The sequence below is a fragment of the Heloderma suspectum genome, chromosome 4 (genome assembly GCF_057233095.1).
Source record: "Heloderma suspectum isolate Gila_16-S chromosome 4, 16-S_ref, whole genome shotgun sequence".
NCBI classification, from domain to species: Eukaryota; Metazoa; Chordata; class Lepidosauria; order Squamata; family Helodermatidae; genus Heloderma; species Heloderma suspectum.
This window is the reverse complement of record NC_139461.1, coordinates 26,374,849-26,401,466: the sequence shown is the minus strand read 5'-3', so window position 1 is coordinate 26,401,466 and position 26,618 is coordinate 26,374,849. Positions and strand designations below refer to the sequence as shown.

The window sequence follows — 26,618 nt, the reverse complement described above, 5'->3', positions numbered from 1 at the left end:
TATTCCTATTACACAAAAACTTGAAAAACCCTCCTCCTTTAGTCCTTGCTGACACTGGTGATGATTGCTCGGCTCACCAGTATTGGTTAAGACTTGCTGCAGAGCTCTATAAAATTTAGAAGTGGGTTGGGGTTGTTCCAGTTGAGTGTTGCAATCCTGCCTTACCCTTGCCAAGGGCTTCCACATTCCTAGCCCTTTTTGGTTTAGTTTTACTGGCATCATAAACCATCTCTCTCAAGCTTAGCACATTGTACTTGTTAAATTTCAAAGCATCCTTGTTAGAAGTGTTTATTATTAAGAGACAATACTCAAATGTTAATAGTTCACTTGAAAACTGCAAATGGTCTCTTGGTATTTTAATATTAAAACAGGCTTCGCTGATGTGGTTTCTCAAGTGTTTTGGACCGGGTTTTACATCAGACCTTAGAACAGGATGTTGTGCCTTCCTTGAGAAACGTGAATTTTACCCTTTGCTGGGGAACACTAGCAGGGAGGGCACTCCTCTCCTGCTTGTGGGCTTTCCCAGAGGCATCTGGCTGGCCTCTGTGCAATCAGAAAGCTGGACTTGATTTTGGTTTGACTCTGCATGGCTCTTCTTATGTTCTTAACTGAGTCACATTACCTCTTTCCCCTCCTCTTAGGTCTGCCAGTTTGTGATTTCCGTGAATGGGCTCAATGTTCTCCATGCAGACTACAGGACAGTGAGCAATCTCATCTTGACTGGCCCTCGAACCATCGTCATAGAAGTGATGGAGGAAATAGAGCTCTAAGAAGGACACTCGGTATGCTGGTCCTGCCATGTGCTCAGCCTCTTCACAAATGGGAGCCAAGTCATAAAGGAGATAAGAACACCCCTCGTCTGTGACACTGATTTAGCCTTCGAAGTGCTTTCCTGCCCCTCTTTAATAATAATCAATATTTTGATCGATACGCTCTAAAACCATGTCTACGCATAGGTGAGCCAAAGTACAGAACAGATGCAGCAAGCTGGCTTGCACTATGCTATGGGTCAGTGGCATATCAGGGGCGTGGCAAGCTCAGGTGATCTGCATTGCAGATGGGTGTGATCCCAACATCAGCTGTCACCATTCTCCAAATGCTGCATTGCTCCTCTCTTAATTCATCATTTCAATTTCGTGATAGCGCAGACTTAAAGCACGTCCGAACAGCTTTCATTTTGGGACCTGGCAGCGCTGCACTCCAGATGTACCGCTGTGGGTAGTTGTATTTTAAAAGCATGGCTGCTTATGCTAATCAAACTTTGTACCAAGAAGAGCTCCTGAATAAGTTAAGCAAATTAATAAGTGTACAACTGATTCTGCTAGCTATACCGATGAAAAAGAAGCGTTACCAAGTACTGAAGTCCTACTGCAACTCTGACGGTAATCCTGCTAGGGGCCAAACTAGGCAAGATATGAGATATCTCAATTCCTTCAACTCCACTTCCTCGTTCCTCCCACTACTGTTTGCCCTGATAGGAAAAAATATATATAAGGATGCCTGTATATTTTTCCCAGTGGGACAAATAGCATTGGGGGTGTTTAGGTCAGGAAAACAGCACGTGGAACAAGTTTTTAAAAATACCCCAATTGCTGCTCCAGTTCTCTAACTCCAATTCTATCCAGGGCTCGCCATAGCTGCTTCTTTTTTTATTAGAAAAAAGAAACATCAGTGAACTGATCAAGGATCTTCCACATCTGTTCTTGTTGGACCTTGGTCTCCCTCCAGCTTCTAAGGTTTTACCAAGTGTTGACCAAGCTTAGCTTCACAGCCATAAGGGCTAGAAACTTTACTTTAAAAAAGAAAAGAAAAAGAATGCTGAGATATTTTCACTTACTGAATGCCACTGTGGAAGTGTGGGCTACCAAGAGGTTTGATTTAAAAGTGTGACCTTTGGAAACGGACAGTGGTAAAGTAATATCCCTGGATTACCAGCAACCAAGTTAGATACTGTTGTACGCCCAAATATTAATTACCCGTAACTCTCCCAATGTAGATTCCAAAACATCCCCGTGGATTTGCTTTCAAGGTGACTTAGGCTTTAGTCCTATACACGCTTACTCGGGAGTATATCCCAGTGAACTCAATAGGGCTTACTTCCAAATAAACATTATAGGATTGCATTGTACAACTCATTAAAATGATAGCTTGAACCTCAGTATGGTCTAGTGCAAGGGTAGGAAACCTGGTGCCCTCCAGATGTTTTGGACTACATGTCCCATAAGCCCCATCTGCCAGGGTTCCCTTTTTGCCCTGCTGAGAACTCCAAAAGCCAAATCAAAACATAGACAAGAGGCTTTTATTCCACAGCTTTAATCCATTTACTCTAATGAGGTATACAGATGCAAATTGCTAGTGACTCCCAGACTACAAAGGAAAAGCCTTCAAGGAGTTCAAAGTGAAGCTATGAAAGTTGGCCACCGTTTGGGAAAAGGCGGCAAACTATCCTAACTTAAGGGGTGGGCAGGGAAGATCTCGCTCTCTCCTGTGACACCTCTAGACGCAGCTGTTGACGCCAAGCCAATCGGGCAGACCACCTAAGCTCTGCCCCTGCCATCTCCCGCTTGTGTCTGCATCTGCACCTGGTGTCTAAGAGTTCAGGTTCTCTTTCCCCCGCTTCCCCCTGTTCGTTACCTATCACAGGGATGTGAGAAGGGGGGTCCTTTCTGTCCAACTGTGCTTCTGAAGCCTAGGAAAGTTCCTCCTCCATGTTTTGCAGCTCTTCCTCAGAATCTGAACTGCTCTGCCACTCTATGTGCTGAGAGGCAACCCAGACACCATCTGACATGGCTAGTGGCCAGGGATTATGGGAATTATAGTCCAAAACAACTGGAGGACCCCAGAGTGCCTACTCCCAGCTCTGAGGTGGCCTTACCCAACCTGGTGACCTGGTGAGTTCTTGTGAGCAGGGCCAGCATCAAGGGTAGGTATGTGTCAGGAGCGCCCTAGCTGCCTCTTGCAGTCCCTTCCAATAGCCAACTCAGGACACAGACGACGAGGATTCTTTCCAAGGCTTTATTCCTTTATGACTCTTTCAGATACTAATCACTAGCGACTAAGCAAGGAACAGCACTGGGGAAAGATAGCAGAGTAGCCTAAGCTCCAAGTAAGGCAGTTGGTCCTCGTTTGAAGGAGAACCACAGGAAGACTCTGAACTTATGGGCTAGCGAGAGATCCTCCCTCTTTCCCTTGGGTCCTCGGGACGCGACCGTTGTTTGAGCGCCAAATGAGCAGAGCGCCTCCTTTCGGCGCCCTCCATATGTCGTCGCTCCCTGCATCTGCGCCAAGCGTCCAGCAAGCCCCCCTCCAGCGCTCTCTCGCTGTCAGGGTCACTATCTCTCCCAGGAATGCTGGCAGGAGGAATCTCTGCCAGCTGCTGTGCTTGTGAGAGATGAGTGAGCTCCTCTCCCACGGATTGCTGTTCCTCCTCAGAATCAGAACTGCTCTGGGGCTCTATGGGCTCAGTTTCCACCCTGACATCATGGTTGGGCACCTGCCAAGGGCCCATTCTCCAGCAGGGGCCCACTGACAAGAGTCTCCTGGGGTTGCTTCTCCTCTTCTCCACTGCAACCTCCTTGTTCCTTTGCCTCTCACTCTGGCCCAGAGAGTGGTATTAGTGACGAGGAGGAGCAGTAGATGCCACAGCCTACTTGCTCCCTGGCTCTCTGCCTGTCAAGCAAGGAAGTGGTAGCAATGATGAGAAAGAGGAGGAGGAGCGATAGCAGCTGGTGACAAAGGCAGTGAGAAAGTAGACTTCTTGAGGGAGGGATCCTATGGAGAATGTCTTGCCCAAGGGCCCTAAAAAAACTGGAGACAGCACTGCTGCAAGGATAAAATGGCAGTGTTATCCTGAGCTCTGGAGGAACAGCCAGACACAAATGTCATAAAATAATATCTCAGTCTTGATGTCACAAAAACACTGAAATAATACTGACCATCCTCCCAGGATAGCTGTGATGAATGTAAAAATCCTTCAGACTTGCATAGTAACTAAGGGTGCTGCCAGACAGAAGGATCTTAGCCCTAATATTCAAAAGGCATTCTGCAGCACTGGCATCTTTCTTTCGTTAATGGGTTTTTTTCTGGTAAGAAAAAAGATGGAAGTAGTGATTGGAAAACATGGGAGGGCTACAAATGGAAGACAGTGTCATCTGGACCTCCTGTAAAATACTGTGAGTGTGGCGAGGCCTTTTGTTGCATCCAGATTTAGTCATACTTGGAGTAGACCCATTGAAATTGGTGGGACTTAAGTCCCATTGATTTCAATGGGTCTGCTCTAAGTACAACTAAATCTGGATCCAGTAACTCATCTGGAAGCACCCTAAGTGTGCATATTGGGTTGAAGTGTGCATTTTGGGTTGAAGTTTAGTCCTCTTTCACGCAAGCCCTTTAACATAAAGTTTTCACAGCCTTGCTATTAAAATAAGTGAAAACATTTTTGAAAAGTATGGCTTTAATACTGTAAAGTTAAATAGCAGTCTGACATTCTGCATCTCAAAAGAGCCTTTTGCACAGTTTGAGCGAGATGAATGGATCTGCTGAAGCCTTGTTTAGCAGCGTTTTCAAAATGCTAAAACTAGAGGAAGCTGCAGACATAACTCATTAAAATGGCCATCTGACACTGTTGAATACAAATTTGCTTTTAAAAACTCCACTTTTACTTCTTGAAGAATTTCATCAGAACCATTGTTTGGAAAGAGGTTGAATAAACCCTGAAGTCTATTTTACATCTGATCTAATAAAATAAAGCTAGAATAAAGACAATAGATTTTTTTCCCCAGAGAGTTGGTTTGAAAAAGTGGTTATTCCTCATGATGTGTACACTCCTCCCATTGCCACCACATTGGTGAACAGGTTTTGCAGTTCTGAATTGGTTCCAAAGCCTGCAAAACCTGTTTGACCAGTGACAGTAGTGGGCGGGGGGGGGGGAAGGAGCATGCATATGCCATGGGAAGTGAAGCTTCTCTCAAACCAGTTTTTGGTCTCTTAGGGTCCAATCTTATGCATGTTTAGACAGAAAAAACTCCTACAATTCCCAGAATGCCCTAGCTAGCCAGCCATGCAGTTGTAGGACTTCTTTCTGTCTAAACATACATAGGATTGCGCCCTAGGAACGATTGCCTGTTTTCAGCCTAAATTGAAATTCACATCCACAGGTCATGAACCTGCTAGATTCGAATATCAAAATCATAATTTGTAAAACCAGTTTCTGGCAGGTGGGGGAAGGAGGCAATTTGGCATCTGGCAGCACATTCTTAATAGCAATATTAAAAAAATTGCCACTTGTACTTGACCCTTTCGAATGTGAGTTTAGTTAAATGTATACCTGTTTGAAAAATGCATGTTTGAAAGGATGGCTTTGAGTTATGTGGGGAACTTGATGGATTTCCAATATGAGTGAATATTTACGTCAGCATTGTTACTTCTCACTCCCATGAGGGCAGGTGTGCCATAAATTGTTTTGAATGTATACATTATACGTTTTCCACAAGACTGTATAAGCTATTCATAGCAGAAGTATTCTGGAACTGTTCAATTTATATATGTTATTCAAGTTTTTAAAATAAACTTGTTTTTTAAAACCCAAGGTATTCATGGACACCATCGAGTCCAACCCCCTGCTCAATGCAGGACGCCTGATTCCCAGGCGGTCTCCCATCCAAGTACGAACCAGGGCTGACCCTGCTTAGCTTCCGAGATCAGACGAGATTAGGGGGTTGGTCTCAATGGTCTTGTAGGCCCCATCCAACCCTATGATTCTATGAACTCTATGAACATAGGAAAGAAAGTGATACCATATTGACATTCTCCACCTTCACTCACAAGGGAACTTTATTGTGTGTGTAAAGTCTACATACAAAGAGTAGATAAAATTCCACATTGATATATGACCCTGATTGTCAATTAATTTTTAACAAAGCCCATATTTTGCAACAAACTCAAGGGAAAAGTTGCATTGATTCCACCCACTGACTTACACTCACCCAAGCAAGGACAGAAGCAAGGATCTCTTTTATGTGTATATCAGCGTTCCTCCACCTTGTACCCTCCAGATGTTCAGGAGGGTACAACTCCCAGCATTCCCGACTATTGGCCACGCTGGCTAGGGCAGATGGGAGATTAAGTCCAAAACATCTGAAAGGCATCCAAACTGGAGGGGTGTGTGTGTGTATTGCACATACACACACAAAGCATTATGGCTAGTAGCAGAGGCTCTTTTTATTTACCTTACTTGCTCACTCTGGTTTCTGGCAAGCTGAGGCAGTGCTTGAATTACAGAAGGCAGAACAAAATCTGCCTTATCTGTGAATGTGCGTTGCAATGCAAATGTGCAGAAATATCCTGGGTTGGATCCTGCCTGAGTCAGAGCAGACCCACTGAAATCAATGGGACTTAAGTTATGGGACTTATATCCCATTTCAATTTCTGTTGTTTTAAATCTGTTACTATGTTTTAATGCATTGCTGCTAGGTTTTATTTTGGTCTTTATTTTTATTTTATACTGTAGTTTTAAACTTTTAAACTTGTGTATTGTATCACCATGTTGTATTTTATGGTTTTACTTGCTGCGAACCGCCCAGACAGCTTCAGCTATTGGGCAGTATAGAAATGTAATAAATAAATAATAAGTTAGTGATGACTAACTTTAATCCCATTGATTTCATTTGATCTGCTCTAAGTATGACTAAGAGGTTTTCTACACAAGGCATTTATCGTGTGCTCGTCATTCCCTACTCACAGTTGTTTATTGCTTCTTTAGACGATGCCATGACCCTCCAGTTTCACTTCTGTATCTAACCCGCACTTTTGGTGAGGCTTTTTTAGAGCAGGAAAAATGCAGCATGTAATTGTGAAAGCAAAAGAAAGCATGATTTCCTCTTGTGTATTTGTGCTATTCCACTATACCACGGTGCCACCTAGAAGTTATGTAGCAGAGAAGCAGGAAAGGAAATGCTCCTCATGTAGTGCTTGGATCTCAATTCTGTGATGAAAGCAAAAGTAGATGCAACAGATTAACAGCCTCGTGTAGAAAAACTCTAAATCTGGATCCAACCCCCTGCCTGCTCATGCAATACCTGCTCCAGCAAGGGAATCAGCAGATGGGAGCTGCCTCCATGTGCATATCTCCTTGTAGGACTGCAGCAAGTGGATTAAATCCCCTAAAGTATGCACTTTATTTATTGGGATTATTATTTGATCAGCATCTCCTCACCCCTGGCCTTCAATTTTGGAAAAAATAAGCAGGCATGTCCCAAGCTTACAATCTCAATCAGAAACATTTAAGGGCTAATAACAATATCAATATTATAGATTTATATGTTGAAGGCACTGGGAACACCTGGTGTTTGATTGACTTACTATGCTAAAAATCAGGCATAATTGCACCCATAATGAACACCTGCGGGAAGAGATGGATGCAATTTCTCTACCCTTAAAAGTAAATAGGAAAACCTGCAGCAGTTTCAGTTGTGGTGAATGTGGCTTTCTCACATCACATTTTTGTGAAGTGAGGAAGCACCACTCCGTGTACTGCAGAACCATTCATCCCTGAACTATTGCAGCAATAAAATGTTTTGATGTGTGCAGCACCCTTCTAATCGCACGTTATAGCCCCACTAGCTTAAACAGAGCTTAAGCAAAGGGGCTTTCACAGAGTCAGATGCCTGATGTTTGATGCCTATGTGAAATGACATCTTTATGTAGTCCCCGCAGCATTCCACTAAGGGCAATGGTACAGTCTGAAGCAGTTCAGTACCGGTAATGCTTATCTCAGCATATATATTTTTTTCTAACTTCCCTTAATTTATTTTCTAGCAAAAATTCTTACAGCTTTCTTGTTTCTTCACTCCCAAGACAATCTACCATTTTCTCCGACTCTCAGCTTGGTTCCTCCCTTTTATGTTATATCATCCTGTGGCTTTACTTAATATTCTTCTACCACATCCCCTCCCCCTACTGTTGCCTAGGCAGGAAAAAATGGGTCACAATTTAGCTCTGCACTGGAATATAGAGAACTCTTGAGACCTTTGAAAGGTGCATATCATTGCAGAGCATAGCAGTTTGATTCACGAAAGCCACCAATCCTTATAGAAGGCTCTGAATTACTTATTTTCCTGCTGTTTCATGTTATTTTGTAACTCATATTGTGTTCTCACTCAGCTTCCTTTCTTCATCCAGATATTAACAAGTCCTGCCATAGATTAAAACAATATTGTTTATTTGTTTCTTGCATTTCTGTGTTACCAAATAGCCGAAGCTCTCTGAATGGTTTAAAAAGTAAAGGTTAAGAAGACCATGAAATGTACAAATATAATAAATATAATAACACATAATGCAAAATCTAAGACTAATTAAGAGCACAGTCCTATGTATGTTTAGATGGAAAAAAGGCCTACAGCTCCCAGCATGCCCCAGCCAGGCTGGCTGGGGCATGCTGGGAGCTGTAGGCCTTTTTTTCTGTCTAAACAAGCATAGGATTGTGCCCTAACGCGGCCACAGATAAAACCAACAGCAGAGGGCAGCAGCAGTGTAAGGATCTAAAACATACTACTAACACGTTCTTAAAACTGAAAGACTAAAAAGCCTAGGAGGATTTTTTTTTTTAAAGGTCTTCACCTGACACTGAAAAGATTACAATGTAGATGCCAGGCAAGCATCTACTTTTCAGCTTGTGCAACCTGAGGATGTGGACAAACTGCTTGGAGGACTGAGGCCTACTACTTGCTCTTTAGATTCTTGCCCATCCTGGCTTGTGAAATCTGCCAGAGCTGGGCTAGATATCTACACCTCTGAGGTGGTAAATGCCTTCTTGAGGGACAGCAAGGTCCCTGCAGCTTTGAAAGAAGCTGTGGTGAGGCCCTTGCTGAAGAAACCAAATTTAGATCCGATGGTTCCAGATAATTACCACCCTGTGTCAAATTTGCCATTCTTGGGTAAGGTGCTGGAGCGTGTGATAGCCTCACAACTCCAAGCCATTTTGGATGAAACTGATTATTTAGATCCATTCCAATCAGATTTCAAGCCTGGTTGGGACAGAAACAGCCTTTGTCGCCCTGGTTGATGACTTACACTGGGGAATGGATGGGGGAGTGCATCCCTGTTGGTTCTTCTGGACCAGTGTCTGGTTCAGACAGGAGCCTTTCCCAGCCCTACCTGAAGAGACCAGGGATTGAACCTGGGACCTTCCGCGTGCAAAATATGTGCACTGCCACTGAGCTACAGCCCCTCCCATTAAGACCATCTCCCCCAAAAGGCAAAACCAGGTAAATATAAGGACCAAGTTTACCAGAGCCAGGTAAGAGAAAAGAGGGACTGTCCCTAATAAATAGGGATCATCGGAGTGTACGGCTCACCCGTTTCTCAAGCTGGTTGGCCACTCATCCAACCTTATTTATTTATTTACAGCATTTGTATTTGTATACCGCTCCACATCTCGACAGATTCCTTCTACCCTGTATTAGTTGCTAGCAATTCTGCTTGCATGCTAGGGAGCGTGCACTAAAATGGCTCTTGACCTGGGTGTTATCCAAGGTAGAGTCTTCCTTTTCTGCTTACAGAGACACAAATCTAAAATAAGCATCACAGGGTAACCCCAATGGCTTCAGTCTATTTTCAGCAGAAGATCAGTTCTGAACCTGATAAGCCCAGTTGCCTTCACCCCGGTTAGACTGCTTCCTCAACACTCCTGTTTGGGTTGTCAGCTAGGCTGGCCGCTTATGCGTTGCCAAAAAAGAGGAAATATATCACCTAAGAAGAGGATAAAATACGATAGAGATCTGCATAAAATTTGTGTATGCTAATATTTAGCATACACAGTTTATGCTAGTAGAAATAATTGCTATAATTTAAATAAAAAAGGTGTCCCCAACTCTAGGGTGTGGTGCTCATCTCCATTTCTAAGCTGAAGAGCCAGTGCTGTCCGAAGACGCTTCCATGGTCATGTGGCTGGCATGACTGAACACCGAGGTGCACGGAACGCTGTTACCTTTCCCGCCAAAGCGGTACCTGTTTATCTACTTGCAATTTCTTGCATTCGAACTGCTAGGTTGGCAGGAGCTGGGACTGAAGACGGGAGCTCACTCCGTCACGCGGCACTCGGGTCTCGAACTGCTGTCCTGCCGACCTTCCGGTCTGCAGTTCAGCGTCTTAACCACTAAGCCAATAGACGTGCAATAGATCTGTCACAATAGAGGGGAAGCCTGTAACCAGACGAGCTGGGTGCCGTGCTCAGTCTGCTGTCCAGGTGCTAACAGTGGATGGGCAGCTTCAATGCCCCTGCTCTACCTTCGGAGGTTCCTTTGGATAGGATCCATCTGGGCCCTAACTGCTAGTGGCCAGCGGTAGGAGACAGAGGGACAGCAAATGTCCTCAGTCTTCAAAATGGGAGAACAGTTTCTAGTCAACTATCACCCAGCCAGCATAACATCAGAACCTGGAAAAGTTCTAGAACAGATAATTAAGCAGTCTGTGAGCATTTCAAAAAGAATGCTGCAATTATGAAGAGCCCACATGGATTTCTCAAGAAGTCATGTTGTTCTTGGTGGTGGCCTTGCATTTATGGAATTCATTCTCTCTGGCAATATGTATAGCTCCATCGTTATTCTCATACACACACACACACACACACACACACACATATATATATATATATATACACGTATACACACAGCCATTTTTATTTCAAACTGATTTATTAATTGCTGCGGTTTGGGTTAATTGTTTATTTTAAAGGGTGTACTGTGTTTTAAAAATTGACCGTTTTATGTTATGTTTCATCTTTGTGATGGCTATTATGTGCTGAAAGCTGGTTTATAAATATTTTAATAAATAAAGATAAAATAAGTCACAGTGCAATCCTATACATGTCTACTCAGAGGTAAGTCCCATTGAACTCAATGGGACTTACTCCAAAGTAAGTGTGTATACGATTGCAGCCCTAGAACCTGAACCAAAGTGTTCAATTTACAAAAAAGGGGATTTCAACTAAAGATTGGGAGGAACTTCCTGATGGTGCAAGCTATTTTTCAGTGGAACCCACTGCTTCAGAAAGTGGTGGGCTCTCCTTTGTTAGACTTTTTTTTAAAGCAGAGAGTGATGGCCACCTGTAAGGGATGTTGTAGCTGCAGATTTCCTGCATTAGCAGTGGTGTTAGACTAGATGACCTCTGGTGCACCTTTCAAGTCTAGGATTCTATGAGAAGGACTGTATCATCAGTTTGGGGAATTTCGGAAATCATATTCATTGGAACTGTGCTAAATCTGTTAATGGCCCGATTAACACTTTCCCCAAATTTGTGGAGGACACATTCCCCAGGTTTTTTGAACAACAATGACACATGAACTGTAAATATCCTAGAGTTTTTGGTTTTTCCAACTTGCCCCATTACTGACCTTCTGGGAAAAGATCCAGATACAAAAATGCTAAATGAAAATAAGCCAATAATATAAATATATCAACCATATATACACCACATTTTGTTTTCTAGAAAATTGCTACAATTTAGTAATTATTTATATTTTATTGCTTTATTTGAAATATATTTATTTCAACTCTCCTGCAATTAGGCAAAGAAGCTGTATTAAGATAAAGGCCATTAAAAGCCCTTCCTAAGCCCAAGCCAATAAATTCTTCCTCCCTAAGACAGGTCTTACATCACCTCTAGAAAGTGCTCTAGCTCACTCTGGATATTTTTCATTCCTGATGCCAAAATTACCTTTCAGTCTGAAATACATCACTTGTGAATGTTTGTAATACGGGAGACATGGAAGGAGGGTGGGAGACATGGTTTGGGGGGGCGGGGGGGCAGAGGCACACAAGTGCTCTCCTGCCTCAGGCAGCCGGAGAGCTTGCACCAGCCCTGATGTCTACTCAAAAGTAAATTCCATTGAGCTCAATGAAGTCTTCTCCCAGGGGAGTGGGTATATAGGACTGCTGCCTTAATCAGTTAAAAAGCCAAAAAGTCAACAAAAAAATATTTAATTAGCTGTCAGCATTTCCTCCCAATGCAAATAGCTTCAGAGCTGGGACTTTTGTCAGACCTGCATCAGGGGAGGTAAGGATAATTACTAGCCCTTCCTCCCAGGGGATGTTATTTGCATTTTGTTTAATGTGTATGTTAAATACAGAGATCCTGTTAACATCAGTTCTAGTTTGGTGCTATTTATGATTATTTCCTTATTTTAAAAATACTTTATTAAAGTGTTATTCCTTAACATAGATCTTTAACAATGCAATTACAGGCTTAGCATTTGTCATTACAAGTTACACAATGCTGCCCTCTGCTGTCTGAAACAGTTCTGAGTTCTCTTTTAAAAGGGGTGGCTTCTCAAAGCCCAAATTAAAATGCAATGCATTTTGCTTAGTTTGCCCTTCTAAAGTAAAATACAACAGGCATTTCATTCTCTGGCATTTTGGTAAGTCTTATTTATAAATCCTATATCTAAAATTTAAAAATCTGACTTGTTTTATGTTGCCCCAGAGGGCACATTCATAGGGTGACCACGTGTCCTACTTTACAGAGGACAGTCCTTTTTTTGAAGAGCTGTCAGAGGACAGTCCTCTTTTTGAAGAGCTTGACCAGTGTAAAGATGAAGATCCATAGGAAGGAAGCGTAGAGACCCTGAAGTTGCCCATCCACAGTTAGTGCCCTGGAGAGCACACTAAGCAGACACATTTTCTCCACTATGGTGAGATGTATTGCATTTCTATTTAATGATAGTATTTCTAGATTTGCATACATATGCATTATCAAATGCAATTTTAATGCAAATTTATGCCCTCTTTTCTCCTTTTTGGGTGATGCATTTCTCCCTCTTTTTGTGATGCAGAAGTGGCTGCCGTAAGGCTTAAGCTACAGGAGGGTAGATTTGAAGAAACTTCTTAATGATAAGGGCCTTCTGAAAAGAGTCCTCTGGGGTTCTTCAAACCGAGAGGCTGGACAGGCATGTGTTGTCCAATCCTACCTCTGGATTTCCTGCATTGAGCATCAGGGGCTGGACTAGTTGGCCAACAAGACCCCGCAGAAATGGATTATTGGTCTGTCTGGTGCAGAACTGTCTGCTTTGGCTGGGTGGGGGGCTCTCCAGAGTCTCGGGCACAATGTCATCCCCCTTCTCATGTAATTACACATGTAATTATTGTTTTAATAAAATTAAGACATTTGTACATTTAAATCTAAGAAGTATACCAAACGGTACAATGTAATGTACTTATATAGAAAACGGTACAATGTAATGTGCTTATGTTAGGACACAATCCTATGCATGTTTAGACAGAAAAAAAGTCCTACAACTCCCAGGACTTTTTTCTGTCTAAACATGCATAGGATTTCACCCTCAGGTTCATAAAGTATTGCATGTATCCCCCCACCCCCGTTTCCATTTTTCCTCCAACTCAGCATTTTTCCAGGAGACAAGGGAGCCGCAGCAGCTTCTGTTGCCCATTCCCTTCCTATCCCTGTCATCCACCCCTTCCCTGGCTTGCCATATGGCCCACCTGGGGCCTTGATGAATTGCAACAGGATGGAGAGGGGGCAGAGAACTGGTCCAGGGAAGGAACAGGCAGGAGAAGCCAGGGCTGTGTTGTCTCCTACCATGTTGGGTGATTGAGAGCATCTCTACACCCGCCTAAAATCCCGCATTTAAAATGGGACTTTCTATTTCCATTTGAAATGCAGGATCACGACGGACTCCCTTTACACATGCTTCCTTCCCCCCACTTTCGCCCCTTATTTGAGTCTTCCATATGTTTCATTATACAGCCGCTAGGTGGTGCTGTGATCTAGCTCCTCTTATTGAGGCTTTTCCATTTTCACACAGGAACTCAAGTGCTGTAATTTGATAGCTCGGTATCTCCAATCTTTTAAAAAATGCAATAAAGGTCATTTAGTGTGGGAGACACCCTGGTGGTTAATGGCATCATCTAAAGGGCCTGCAAATGTCTGTGAGTAACCAAACTCAATAGGATAAAAGCTCCATGTGAAGAAGCCCTTAAAGGCATATGAATGTTCTCGGGCTTTGGCAACCCTATATGGCATAGGTTCTTCCTCCCCACACCTCTGGCTCTCACTCTCTCCAATGTTTACCTAGCTCTTTTCCCTCCCTCTTCACCATAAATGATGTGTTACTTTGACATGAGTACAGCACAGCTACGGGTATACGAACCCCACTCACCAGTCCACCTGGGGGTCCGCGGGGGGGGGGAGGTGATCCGTTCCTCCCCCCGGAATCCTCCCTGGCCAGCTCAGCTCCACAGCAAGTCTGCGGAGCCGCTGGCCGGGTCCGTCTGCAGCCGGACATCCGCCCACTGCTGGTCTGCAGACGCAAATGGCAAAAAATGATAAAAAGATTTACGTAGCCTATCACGAAAACAGCAGGGACACAAATGGCATCTGCAGACCGGCAGCAGATGGCTGCGGATTCAACGGGCGGACCCAGACCCGGCCAGCGGCAGGTAGGGTCCATCCAGGTGAACTTCGCGGGGTGGCAGATGGGGGTTGGTCCGTTCCGCCACGGACTCCAGGGGGCCAGATTCTAAAGAATCCAGCCTCATTGGAGTCCGTGGTGGAATTCTCCGCCATCCCTAAGCACAGCTGAGCTCAGCAGTTCTGCTTCTCTTTCACTCCCCCTCCAAATTCAATGCTTTACTGTTTGCTGTAGGAATGAATGGCAGCAATGTAGTTATGTAGGAAGTGAAAGTAAAAGGATGCATTTAAGGGCACCATTGCAGTAGGAGCTAAATGTTTCACCTGCCTTGGTTCCCATAGCCACTGAGTATCAAGTCTGCTCCTATATGTATAGCCCAATCTTGGGTTCTGTTTATTTGTGTGACAGAACACTGAGAGCTGGCGGATAGATTATACAGAAGGATCCTCCAGGAAGCACCCACAAGCGGGGCATGAAGGCACAAGGAATCCTGCAGAGCTATGCAACTTGTATTCAGAGTCACATTGCCTCTGTATGTGGATGCTTCATATTTCCAGCTTGGGTAATAGCCACAGATAGCCCCTAAGTTTCATGAGTTTGCTCAGTCCCTTTTAAAGATCATCCAGCTATTGGCAGTCATCATCTCTTGTGGCAATGAATTCTATCAGGGGTGAGCAGACTTCAGTCTTGTTGGATCAACTTCGTGTTTTTTTTTACTAGAACCCCAAGATCCACTAGCCATGGAAAGAAGGATCCTCCTGTGCAAGCACTGGGTCATTACTGACCCCTAGAGGGACGCCGCTTGCGCTGGCGTTTTCCTGGCAGACTGTAGCGGGGTGGTTTGCCATGGCCTTCCCCAGTCGTGACTACCTTTCCCCCAGCAAGCTGGGTACTCATTTTACTGACCTCGGAAGGATGGAAGGCTGAGTCGACCTGAGCCGGCTACCCGAGACCCGGCTTCCGCTGGGATTGAACTCAGGTCGTGGGGAGAGTTTCGGTTGCAATACTGCCGCCTACCACTCTGTGCCACACAAGCGCAAAAGATATACATTTTGAATTAAAGAACAGGGTGCCTCTGAGCACATTCTGAGCCTAGGGGTTTGTTTTCAGTGCCAGAACTGAACTGAGTTCACAGTCCTTTCACACAAAAGTCCATTTCTGGTAACCCTATGTTTGCTTCATTTCAGCAGTATAATTAAGGTAGGAGAAGTCATTTTGCTGTTGGAATGGTTAAACAATTGGGAGCTGGGAACACTTGCTGATCAAATGCAAATCACCCAAAGGTCTACTGGCAGATCTGGATCTATCTTTGGCCCACCCCTGAATTGCATCATAAGTTATGTGTTGTGTGAAGAAATACTTCAAAAACATTGTCCTGAATCTACTGTCAATGTATTGAAGTAGATTCTGCTGAATCTACTGTGTTTTGTCCTGACGTACCTAAGGGTTCAATATTTCTGGGTACATGTACATTATCTGTCTGTCTGTTTATGCCAGCCTTCCCCAACATGGCACCCTTCAGATGTGTTGGACTATAACTCCCATGCTGGCTGGGGGGGGGGGTTATGGGAGTTGAACGGCTTTTCTACATGAGGCATTTATCGTGCACTTGTCATTCCCTTCTCACGATCCTTTACAGGTTCTGTAGATGACAACGTGACCCGCCTGTTTAGCTTCTCTGTCTAACCAGCACTTTCTGGGAGGTATGTTAGAGTAGGGAAAATGTGGCATTTAATTGTGAAAGTGAAAGAAAGTGCAATTTCCTCTTGTGCATTTGTGCTATTCCACTATACCACTGTGTCACCTAGAGGTTATGCAGTGGGAAAGCAGAAAAGGAAACACTCCTCTTGTAATGCTTGAATCTCAGTTCTGCAACAAAACCAAAAGTAGATACAGAGGATTAACAGCCAATTAACAGCCTCGTGTAGAGAAGCTTAGTCCAACACATCTGGGGAGCACCAGGTTGAGGAAGACTGCACTATGCATTAGATTCAGCAGAATCTACTTCAGTTGTAGTCCAACACATCTGGAGGGAGTCAGGTTGGCATAGACAGACAGACAGACAATGTACATGTAACCAGAAGTATTGAACCCTTAGGTACATCAGGACAAAATACTGCAAAAAGCTGTGAAGGGGTAAACAGGCCCTTGTGATACGTTTTCAGAATCACACTTCTATATAATCCATGACTGCACTTGATTTATACTGTCTCCGCATGTTGTGGCCATGTTTTTTCACACATACCTCACCATGTTGCTACCTAATAAATGGCATTTTACTTTGACTTGAGCACAGCACAACTCGAGCAGTCAGCTCTGTCACTCAGAAGAAGCTGAGGATGATGTTGTCTCATAAAACCCATGGAGGAAATTAAATTAAATGAGTCAGCCAAACAGCATTCCAACCAATTAAAGAAAAAAGGAGGAAAGGTGGACTACCCAGTCAGCTTTCTAACTAATGCACACAGAGAACGAGGGATAGAAAGCCCACGTCTCCAGAAATGACAGCATGGAATGAACAACTGACGTATAAAGAAAACACCAAGGAATGTGTTATTCTAGCAAGTATACTATGTGTTTCAATGAGGCTTTTTTCATTATACTTTTATGTGGCAAATTAATTGAAAGACTGGCTTAGCAGCTGTACAGAAGAAATAATAGAATACATAGGCATTTTATACCTAAAGCATCTATATGAGATGTTCAGTGTTTTTTGGAAAACTTCCCAGGAAGGAGATGCTACATAATAAGCAGCAAGAAATGCCCATCACTATGATACTCCGTGACATGGCCTGAAGGCACATAAGACAACATGGATAAAACTATCAATGCTTGCAACTCCCATCATCCCCCACAAGCAGCCATTGGCAAAGGCTGATTGACATCTACAGATTTCAAAGTGGAATATGCAAGCCATAAAAAACATAAAATATAAAGCCAATACATAGAATGAATATACCATATCTACATATCCATAGGAATAAAATACAGGGTAGGCTAAGTTACACTGTGAAAACTTGCATAAATAGATGTCTTCAGCATGCACCTAAAAATAAGAGTTCTTGGTGCATGTCTAATCTCAGGGGGTAGATGATTCCACTAGAAGGGCCTCACCAGATGACATCAAGGACTGATTGGGTATACAGAGGTGAAGACATAAGAACATAACAAGAGCCCTGCTGGATCAGGCCAAGGGTCCATCTAGTCCACCATTCTGTTCACACAGTGGCCAACCAGCTGCCCACGGGAAGCCCACAAGCAGGACACGAGTTCAACAGCACCCTCCCACCCATGTTCCCCAGCAACTGGTATACAAAGGCATCCTGCCTCTGATACTAGTGGTAGCATATAGCCATCAGGTCTAATAGCCATTGATAGCCCTCTCCTTCAGGAATTTGTATAACTCTCTTTAAAGCCATCCAAATCGATCGCCATCACTATGTCTTCAGGTAGCAAATTCCATACTTTAACTATGTGCTGTGTGAAGACGTAGTTCTTTTATCTGTTCTGAATCTCCCACCAATCAGTTTCATGGGCTGAGAGAGGGAGAAAAATGTCTCCTTATTGTTAGAAGAAGGTAACTATCCTTCACTATCCACATTCTCCACACCATGCATAATTTTGTACACCTCTATCATGTCTCCCCTTACTTACTTTTTTCCCAAGCTAAACAATCCCAGCTGTTGTAACCTTCCCTCATAGGGGAGTTGCCCCAGCCCCTTGATCATTTTAGTTGCTGATCTCTCGGGTAACCAGGTCCCAAGTTGCTTAAAGCTTTATATTTGTTGTTGTTCAGTCGTTCAGTCGTGTCCGACTCTTCGTGACCCCATGGACCATAGCACGCCAGGCCTTCCTGTCCTGCGCTCTCTCCCGGAGTGTGCTCAAGTTCATATGCATTGCATCGGTGATGCTATCTAGCCATCTCATCCTCTGCTGTCCCCTTCTTTTGCCTTCAGTCTTTCCAAGCATCAGGGTCTTTTCCAGAGAGTTTTCTCTTCGCATTAGGTGGCCAAAATATTTGAGCTTCAGCTTCAGTATCTGTCCTTCCAATGAGCACTCAGGGTTGATTTCCTTTAGGATTGACTGATTTGACCTCCTTGCAGTCCAGGGGACTCGTAAGAGTCTTTTCCAGCACCACAGTTCGAAAGCATCAATTCTTCGGCGCTCAGCCTTCCTTATAGTCCAGCTCTCACAGCCATACATTACTACTGGGAAAACCATAGCTTTGATTAGACGGACCTTTGTCGGCAAGGTGATGTCTCTGCTTCTGACTATGCTGTCTAGGTTTGCCATAGCTTTCCTCCCAAGGAGCAAGTGTCTTTTAATTTCATGTCTACAGTCACCGTCTGCGGTGATCTTGGAGCCCAAGAAAGTAAAATCTGTCACTGCTTCCATTTCTTCCCCTTCTATATGCCAGGAAGTGATGGGGCCAGATGCCATGATCTTAGTTTTTTTAACGTTGAGTTTCAAGCCAGCTTTTGCACTCTCCTCTTTCACCCTCAACAAGAGGCTCTTTAGATCCTCTTCGCTTTCTGCCATTAGGGTGGTATCGTCTGCATATCGGAGGTTGTTGATAATTCTCCCAGCAATCTTAATTCCGACCTGTGATTCATCCAACCCGGCGTTTCTCATGATGTACTCTGCATATAAGTTAAATAAGCAGGGTGACAATATGCAGCCTTCTCGTACTCCGTTCCCAATTTTGAACCACTCGGTTGTTCCATGTCTGGTTCTTACTGTTGCTTCTTGACCCTCGTACAGGTTTCTCAGGAGACAGGTAAGGTGGTCTGGTACTCCCATCACTTTAAGAATTTGCCACAGTTTGTTGTGCTCCACACAATCAAAGGCTTTAGCGTAGTCAATGAAGCAGAAATAGACGTTTTTCTGGAATTCTCTTGCTTTCTCCATGATCCAGCGAAAGTCGGCGATTTGATCTCTAGTTCCTCTGCCTCTTCAAAACCCCGCTTGTACTTCCGGTAGTTCTCGGTTCGCATACTGCTGAAGCCTAGCTTGCAGGATTTTGAGCATCACCTTGCTGGCATGTGAAATGAGCGCAATTGTGCGGTAGTTTGAACACTCTTTGGCGTTGCCCTTCTTTGTGGATGTGTCTGGTGGTGAAAAGAAAATCCGATGCTGTAAAGAACAATATTGTTTAGGAACCTGGAATGTCAGATCAATGAATCAAGGTAAGCTGGAGGTGGTCAAACATGAGATGGCAAGATTGAACATCGACATCTTGGGAATCAGCGAACTAAAATGGACAGGCATGGGTGAATTTAATTCAGGTGACCATCATATCTACTACTGTGGGCAAGAATCCCTTAGAAGAAATGGAGTAGCACTCATAGTCAACAAAAGGGTGGGAAAAGCAGTACTGGGGTACAATCTTAAAAATGATAGAATGATCTCAGTACGAATCCAAGGCAAACCATTCAACATCACAGTAATTCAAGTCTATGCCCCAACCACTGATGCCGAAGAAGCTGAGGTTGATCGGTTCTATGAAGACCTACAACACCTTCTAGAACTAACACCAAAAAAAGATGTCCTCTTCATCATAGGGGATTGGAATGCTAAAGTAGGAAGTCAAGAAATCACCGGGATAACAGGCAAGCATGGCCTTGGTGTACAAAATGAAGCAGGACAAAAGCTAATAGAGTTTTGCCAAGAGAACACGCTGATCATAGCAAACACTCTTTTCCAACAGCACAAGAGACGACTCTACACATGGACATCACCAGATGGTCAATATCGAAATCAGATTATGTCCTTTGCAGCCAAAGATGGAGAAGCTCTATACAGTCAGTCAAAACAAGACCTGGGGCTGACTGTGGCTCAGATCATGAGCTTCTTGTTGCAAAATTTGGGCTTAAATTGAAGAACGTAGGGAAAACCACTAAACCATTCAGGTATGACCTCAATCATATCCCTTATGAATATACAGTGGAGTTGAGGAATAGATTTAAGGGATTAGACCTGATAGACAGAGTGCCTGAGGAACTATGGACAGAGGTCCGTAACATTGTTCAGGAGGCAGCAACAAAATCCATCCCAAAGAAAAAGAAATGCAAGAAAGCCAAGTGGCTGTCTGATGAGGCTTTACAAGTAGCTGACGAAAGAAGGGAAGAGAAAAGCAAGGGAGAAAGGGGAAGATATATCCAACTGAATGCAGAGTTCCAGAGAATAGCAAGGAGAGACAAGAAGGCCTTCTTAAATGAACAATGCAAAGAAATCGAGGAACACAACAGAATGGGAAAGACTAGAGATCTCTTCAAGAAAATTGGAGATCTCAAGGGAACATTTTGTGCAAAGACGGGCATGATAAAGGACAAAGAAGGCAGGGACGTAACAGAAGCAGATGAGATTAAGAAGAGGTGGCAAGAATACACAGAAGAACTATACAGGAAAGATCTGAATGTCCCTGAGAGCCATGATAGTGCGGTCACTGAACTTCAGCCAGACATCCTAGAGAGTGAAGTCAAGTGGGCCTTAGGAAGCATTAGTAACAACAAAGCTAGCGGAGATGACGGTATTCCAGCTGAGCTATTTAAAATCCTAAAAGATGATGCTGTTAAAGTGCTGCATTCAATATGCCAACAAATCTGGAACACTCAACAATGGCCGCAAGACTGGAAAAGGTCAGTTTACATTCCAATTCCGAAAGCTTTATATAGCAAAAACAAAAACTTAAACTTGGCCTGGAAGCAAATAGGCAGCCAGTGCAATTCCTTCAGCACAGGTGCAATGCGCTGTCATAGGTTGGCTCATGATGGTTATATATTACCTCCAGTATTGTAGGCAGGATGCCTCTAAATACCAACTGCTAGGGAACACAAGCAGGAGGGTGCCATTGTGCTCAAGTTGTGCTTGAGTGCTTTCCATAGGCAACTGGTTCGCTCCTCTGGGAACAGAATGCTGGACTAGATAGGCCTTTGGTTTGATCCACTGCGAGTTTCTCCACACAGGGCTTTTATCCTGTGATCAAGATTGGTTACTCACAGAAGTCTGCAGGTCCTTTACATGGTGTCATCACTCTCCAGAGCCTCTCCCTTGCTTTGTGACCATTTCCGTGGCTTTATTTGCAATGGGGATAATGAGGTATTTTTAAAAAAATATGGCAGTTTGAATCTAAGCATGTAATGGCACTATAACAGCAGCACCATCTAGTGGCTGTATAATGAAACATATAAAACTTGCAGATAAAGGCAATCCACAGGGGAAAAAAGAGGAAGTGTGTGTGAAGGAGCTGATCTTAACCCCACAAAGAATCTGGAAGCAGAAGCCCCGATACAGCTGCAGGATAAAAAGCCTGGTGTGGAGAAGCCCTGTGTGTCCTCTTATGTTCTTAGCAACCTTGTTGAAGCTAAGCAGGTCTTTATTGATGGGTCAAATTGGCACAATTCAGTCCATAAGCTGAGGAGACTGGGACTGTTGAGTGAGGGATTAATGCTTTATTGCTGTGGCACACACTATATTTTGCTGACTTGAGAGGAATCTCCATTCTATCTGTTTCTACCTCTGTTTTTGTGCAGTTACAAATGTATGCCCATACTTATAGTTCACTTGAGTTGTTTTTGTTTTGTTTTTAGTTCAATTGTTGCTTTGGTCCATTATTTCTTTCCCCCTTGTGTTAACTGTACTTCTCGAGATGTGTCTTTAATAACTTTAGTCTAGTTCGTTTCAGTGGGTTTGCTTTAAGTAGGTGTTATGTGGGATTTACCCAATGTATTCTTAGGCTGAATCTACACATAGCAGTTATACCAATATCATACAGTTGTCATAACTGTTGGTGCCATGTGTACCAATAGTTATGATAACGGTATGACATACCGGTATAACTGCTATGTGTAGATTCAGCTTAGTGGCCTACATTCAGTTCAATGAGATGCAATAAATAAGCTGCAGTCAGATAGTGGGGAGGGACAATTGTAGCTCACTGGCCCGAACACTCATGTCACTGGTAACTAAGGTGGGATAGATTTTGTCCCCTTTAGAGATTAAGGCCTGGAAACCCCCCCCCCCCCCGGGGTTCCTCCTGCATTTTCCCACCTCAGTTTTTTCCCCCCAGTTGGGAAAAAAGCCTTGGGGGGGGGTGAAGCAGGAAAAAAGCCGTTCCCCACCAACATTTCCCATGGTCCTTGACCCCCACCCCCCAACTGTGTCCCTTTATTGTTAGTTTTTTATTTCCTCACATAGAACTCAATGGGAAGGCAGCAAACTCAGGCTCAATACCTCCCTCAGTCATGAGGCCTGCTGGGTGGTCTTGGGCAAGTCCCTGTATCTCTTTTTGCTCAGCTTACCTCACAACAATCCTGGGCAGATGAACAAGATTAGAACTGTAAAGCCCTTTGTACACTGAAAAGTGCTATAATAGTGATTAGAACGAGAGTGGCAGGACAGTGTTTGGACTTCGCCACATGATGGCAGTCATGTATTTCCCATTTCCCTCATTGCGAAAAAAGAAAAGGAAGGCCCAAAGGTGGAGGGAGACACACTTTCCTTTCTGCCATTTCTGGCCCTCCCCCACTGTACTATGGAAGCTGCTCCTTGAAGTACAAGAGGCGAACAACTTCATTATGTACCAGGCGCCAAGCAGCAGCCAAGCATGAACCTAGATGATTACTCTCCCTTTCTTTCCCCCCATGTTTATGAACTCTTCAGGGATCTGTGGATGAACCTGTTCACTTCCTTTCCCCTCTCCTAGACCTTTCTTTTCTTTAGCTGCTGCACACAATAATTTCATGCATTTGAAATGTTTGTTTTGACAGCTGGAGAAAGATGAATAAATGGTCCAGAGCGCTTTACTGCTTCTGTATCTGAGGGAGGGCTGTGTCAGGGTATGTGCTTTATTTTACACAGAGAGTAGACCAGAACGTGGCACGAAATGTAGTACAGATTTTTTTTAAAGGAGAAGATAAAAGGCTCTGATTAAGATTGTTCCTTTTGCTGCCAGATTAACATAAGATATCCGTTAACACGCTTGAACTTCCATTTTATTCATTCAGTTGCAGTGCTAGGCATTTTCTGGAGCCAACTTTCTAGGGGGATTGTCCCAACCAAATTATTGAAAAGTCCCCACAAAACAGAAGCACAGAGTTTTGTCTGAGCACCTCACTGGATCATGCACTCTGCAGGGCCCAATACTGGCCCCATTTGCCAGGAGTTTAGTACATACTCTGCTCTTGGTGTAAATGGCTTGTTAGGATTATTTGCACCACGAGTGCATCTGACCCCCAGCTTTGTGCAGATACCAGGTTAGAATTGCCCATTTCATTCTACACAATTGCACCAATCCAGCACCGCACGTGATGCTCTCCAATGTGTGTCAAGAGAGGCCCCATTAATTTCTGTGCAGGAGGCAGCTCATTGTGCATATGAAGAACCCCTTGGAAGCAGGGGAATCCCATGTACCCATTAGATCAGAGTTTCTGCATGTGCAAGCAGTTGCAGGTTTGGCGGGTAAATGTGATCACTGCGCCTAACGTATGAGCCAAAGGAAAGTTAGTCATCTGCACTAAGCGAGCTTGTGAATGCCTGCAGGAACTTGAGAACTCACTTCCTCATTACGATAAAGGGCATAAATATTGCAAAGGAAAACCAAGGTATTATACCACTGGCACGGAATGGCAGTTTTCCTCCCAAGACAAATTACAGCTATGGGGAAAGGCATTTTTGTTGGGACCATGGGAGGGGAGGGTTAACCTCTTGCCTTCAGACACACACACTGTGGACCCAAACTGGAGAGAGCACCACCCTGGTATTAATATAACTGCTGATTATTTTTTTTTGAGGGTTCTACAGGTGCAGCAGCAGTTTGACTGAAGCACAGGTTTCTAGCTCTCATGAGCCCCTTTCAAAAGCTATCCCTCATGCATTCAAAGACTGCATGGGGGGGGGGGTATGCATCGGCTCACTCCAAACATCTCTGTCCCTACTGGTTCCACCCCCAACCTTCACACATTAAGCAGGAAGGTCCAAAAGGGGAATCTTCGCACAATTGGCTGAGAACATGTAGAATTTTCCCCATGATTGGGAATCCCAAATTGTTTTCAATAATCCTTACAACAGCAGTGGGAAACGTCTGGCCCCATGCGGCTTACTAGGCCTCCCCCGTCAGAGAAGGAAGAGGGAAGCCCTGAGGTGGGGGCTCCCTTTTGCCATGCTCAGCTGCTTCTCTACTCAGCTGAGCAGTTGTGAGAGGGGGAGATTGTAGGGAAGGGAGTTTTGAATCTCCCCTCTGTGTGGTCTCCCTCTCCTGCTGCTCAGCTGAGCAGCTAGAAAATGAAAAGTTCCAGGGTGCACATCTTGAGGTAAGGATACAAACTGGTATAACGCCACAAGACAGAACTCTTACCTCATTACCAGACAAACAAAACATCTGAGGGTCAAAACAGATTTGATGCAGCTGATACTGATACGATCTCCTAAATTAAAAAAAGAAAAACCCTACAAAGAAGTGTGTATGGCAGGAAATTGGATCACTGAGGGAGGAGTATTTAATACTTTCCCCCACAACGCTTTCCCAATCAAAATGCTACTGTGAGCTTCTAAAAGCCTTAGAGAGTGGACAGATACTAGTAGTCTTTTTTCTCCAACAGTCTAAAGAGTTCAGCGTGTTTGTGCTGTGTGTGTAATTTTAATTAGGAAAGTGTTACGGGAGGCTAAAATACTCCCTCAGGGACTTGCCATGTCCAGCCTTATCCTTCACCTCAGGATAAATGGTGGCCCTTCTCATTCCAGGTACAAAAGCTGACTAGACTGGAAGCTGAATCTTTCTTTGACGTGGGCAATGGGTCATAGACATAGAATCATAGGGTTGGAAGGGGCCTACAAGACCATCGAGTCCAACCCCCAGCTCAATGCAGGAAGCCTGATTCCCAGGCTGTCTCCCATCCAAGTGCTAATCAGGGCTGACCCAGCATCCTTCATCACCCATGAAGGCAGCAGGCTAGCTTAGGGGTGCAAGCCAGGCCACATGACCCACAGGTCTCTCCTCCAGCACCTTGCTGCCACCTCCCAGGATCTGCTGCCTGAGGCAACCACTTCACTCTGCCTGTTGGTAAGGCCTTGTCATGCCTGACATAGACCCAGGCCAGGAAGTCTTCTCCTCTGATAAAGATTCCAAGACCAAAAACCTTGTGAGAACTCCTGATTCAAACACTCCTGTAGGCACCCTTCACTCCCCTGAAGACACTACAGCAAGCCTGTCAACAGCAGTTGTCCTTGTCTTGCAGACAGACTCCTGATGATCCTTTCTCATCTGTGGGACCAGAGGAGAACGCCACGCCATCACGCAGTCCTAGAGAGTATTGTCATCAAAACATGGAAGCGGCCTCCCGTCGGCAATGCACATGCCTAAGAGCCCCAAGAAACCAGACAGAGGACTCTTCAAGAGTAGGGGACTCCTCGGGAACAGGGAGCCTGAGGGACTAGGCTGTTTGCAGTTGGGTCTGCGCAAGGCTCTGAAGACCAGGTTACATAAGACTTCAGTTCCAGCATATCCACTACTAGAACAACACAAGACCTCTCAGCACCTTGGGGCAAAAGTCCAGCATCCCACAGTCCTCCCCCCCCCCCGAGAGTGGCAGGCGATGAAGGCAAGAGAAGCAAATTCCATGTAGTCATGATGGTGCTATGATTTGAATTTAAAATATAAAACTATATGCTTAGAAGAGAAATGTTACTTGTGTGCTTCACAGCTGAAGTAATACAGCATGCCTGTCTAAAGCCCCCCTGCCCCTGCCCCCAGTATGTCCAGGGTCAAACATTACCTGGCTACAGTGCTGGTCCTATGCTCTGTGAAACCAGGTTGCTTGGCAAACCTCCCATATTTCTGTCTCTTCTTGACTACCAGCTTTATCCTTGGCTTTGCTGTGAACAACAGTGGTAACGGATCATGCTCTCTGTCTCACTCTCACTGTCCTCCAGGTTTGACCTCAGCCTCTGTTTGGAACTCTGTATTTTTGCTAACCCTCCTATCCATGGCTGCCTGTGACTCCGCACTCCTGCCCTGCCCTGCCCTGCCCTGCCCGGCCTTAGCTTTCCCTGCTGCATTTGGGTTGAGGCCAATCTGAAGAAAGACAGGCTGGTCCTGCCCAGGGCCGTTGCCAGGGTCGGCGTAAAGAGGAGGCACGGTTGGGCACCTGCCGATGGCCCATACTCCAGCAGGGGCCTGCTGACAAGAGCCCCCTGGCC

General features: G+C 44.5%; 1 protein-coding gene across 3 annotated transcripts in view; it reads left to right on the top strand.

Moving 5' to 3' along the window:
• The window catches only part of DEPTOR (DEP domain containing MTOR interacting protein), a 115,966-nt gene extending 110,388 nt beyond the window's left edge, over nt 1-5,578 (top strand). For 2 of the 3 annotated variants that reach the window (XM_084848882.1, XM_084848883.1), the window contains one exon: nt 642-5,572. In XM_084848882.1, coding sequence (XP_084705008.1) covers nt 642-770 — 129 coding nt within the window. In that variant the 3' untranslated portion in view covers nt 771-5,572. Of the gene's footprint in view, nt 1-641 lie in introns of all 3 variants that reach the window. The other variant, XM_084848881.1, reaches the window with a different exon arrangement.
• The last annotated feature ends 21,040 nt before the right edge of the window (nt 5,579-26,618 follow it).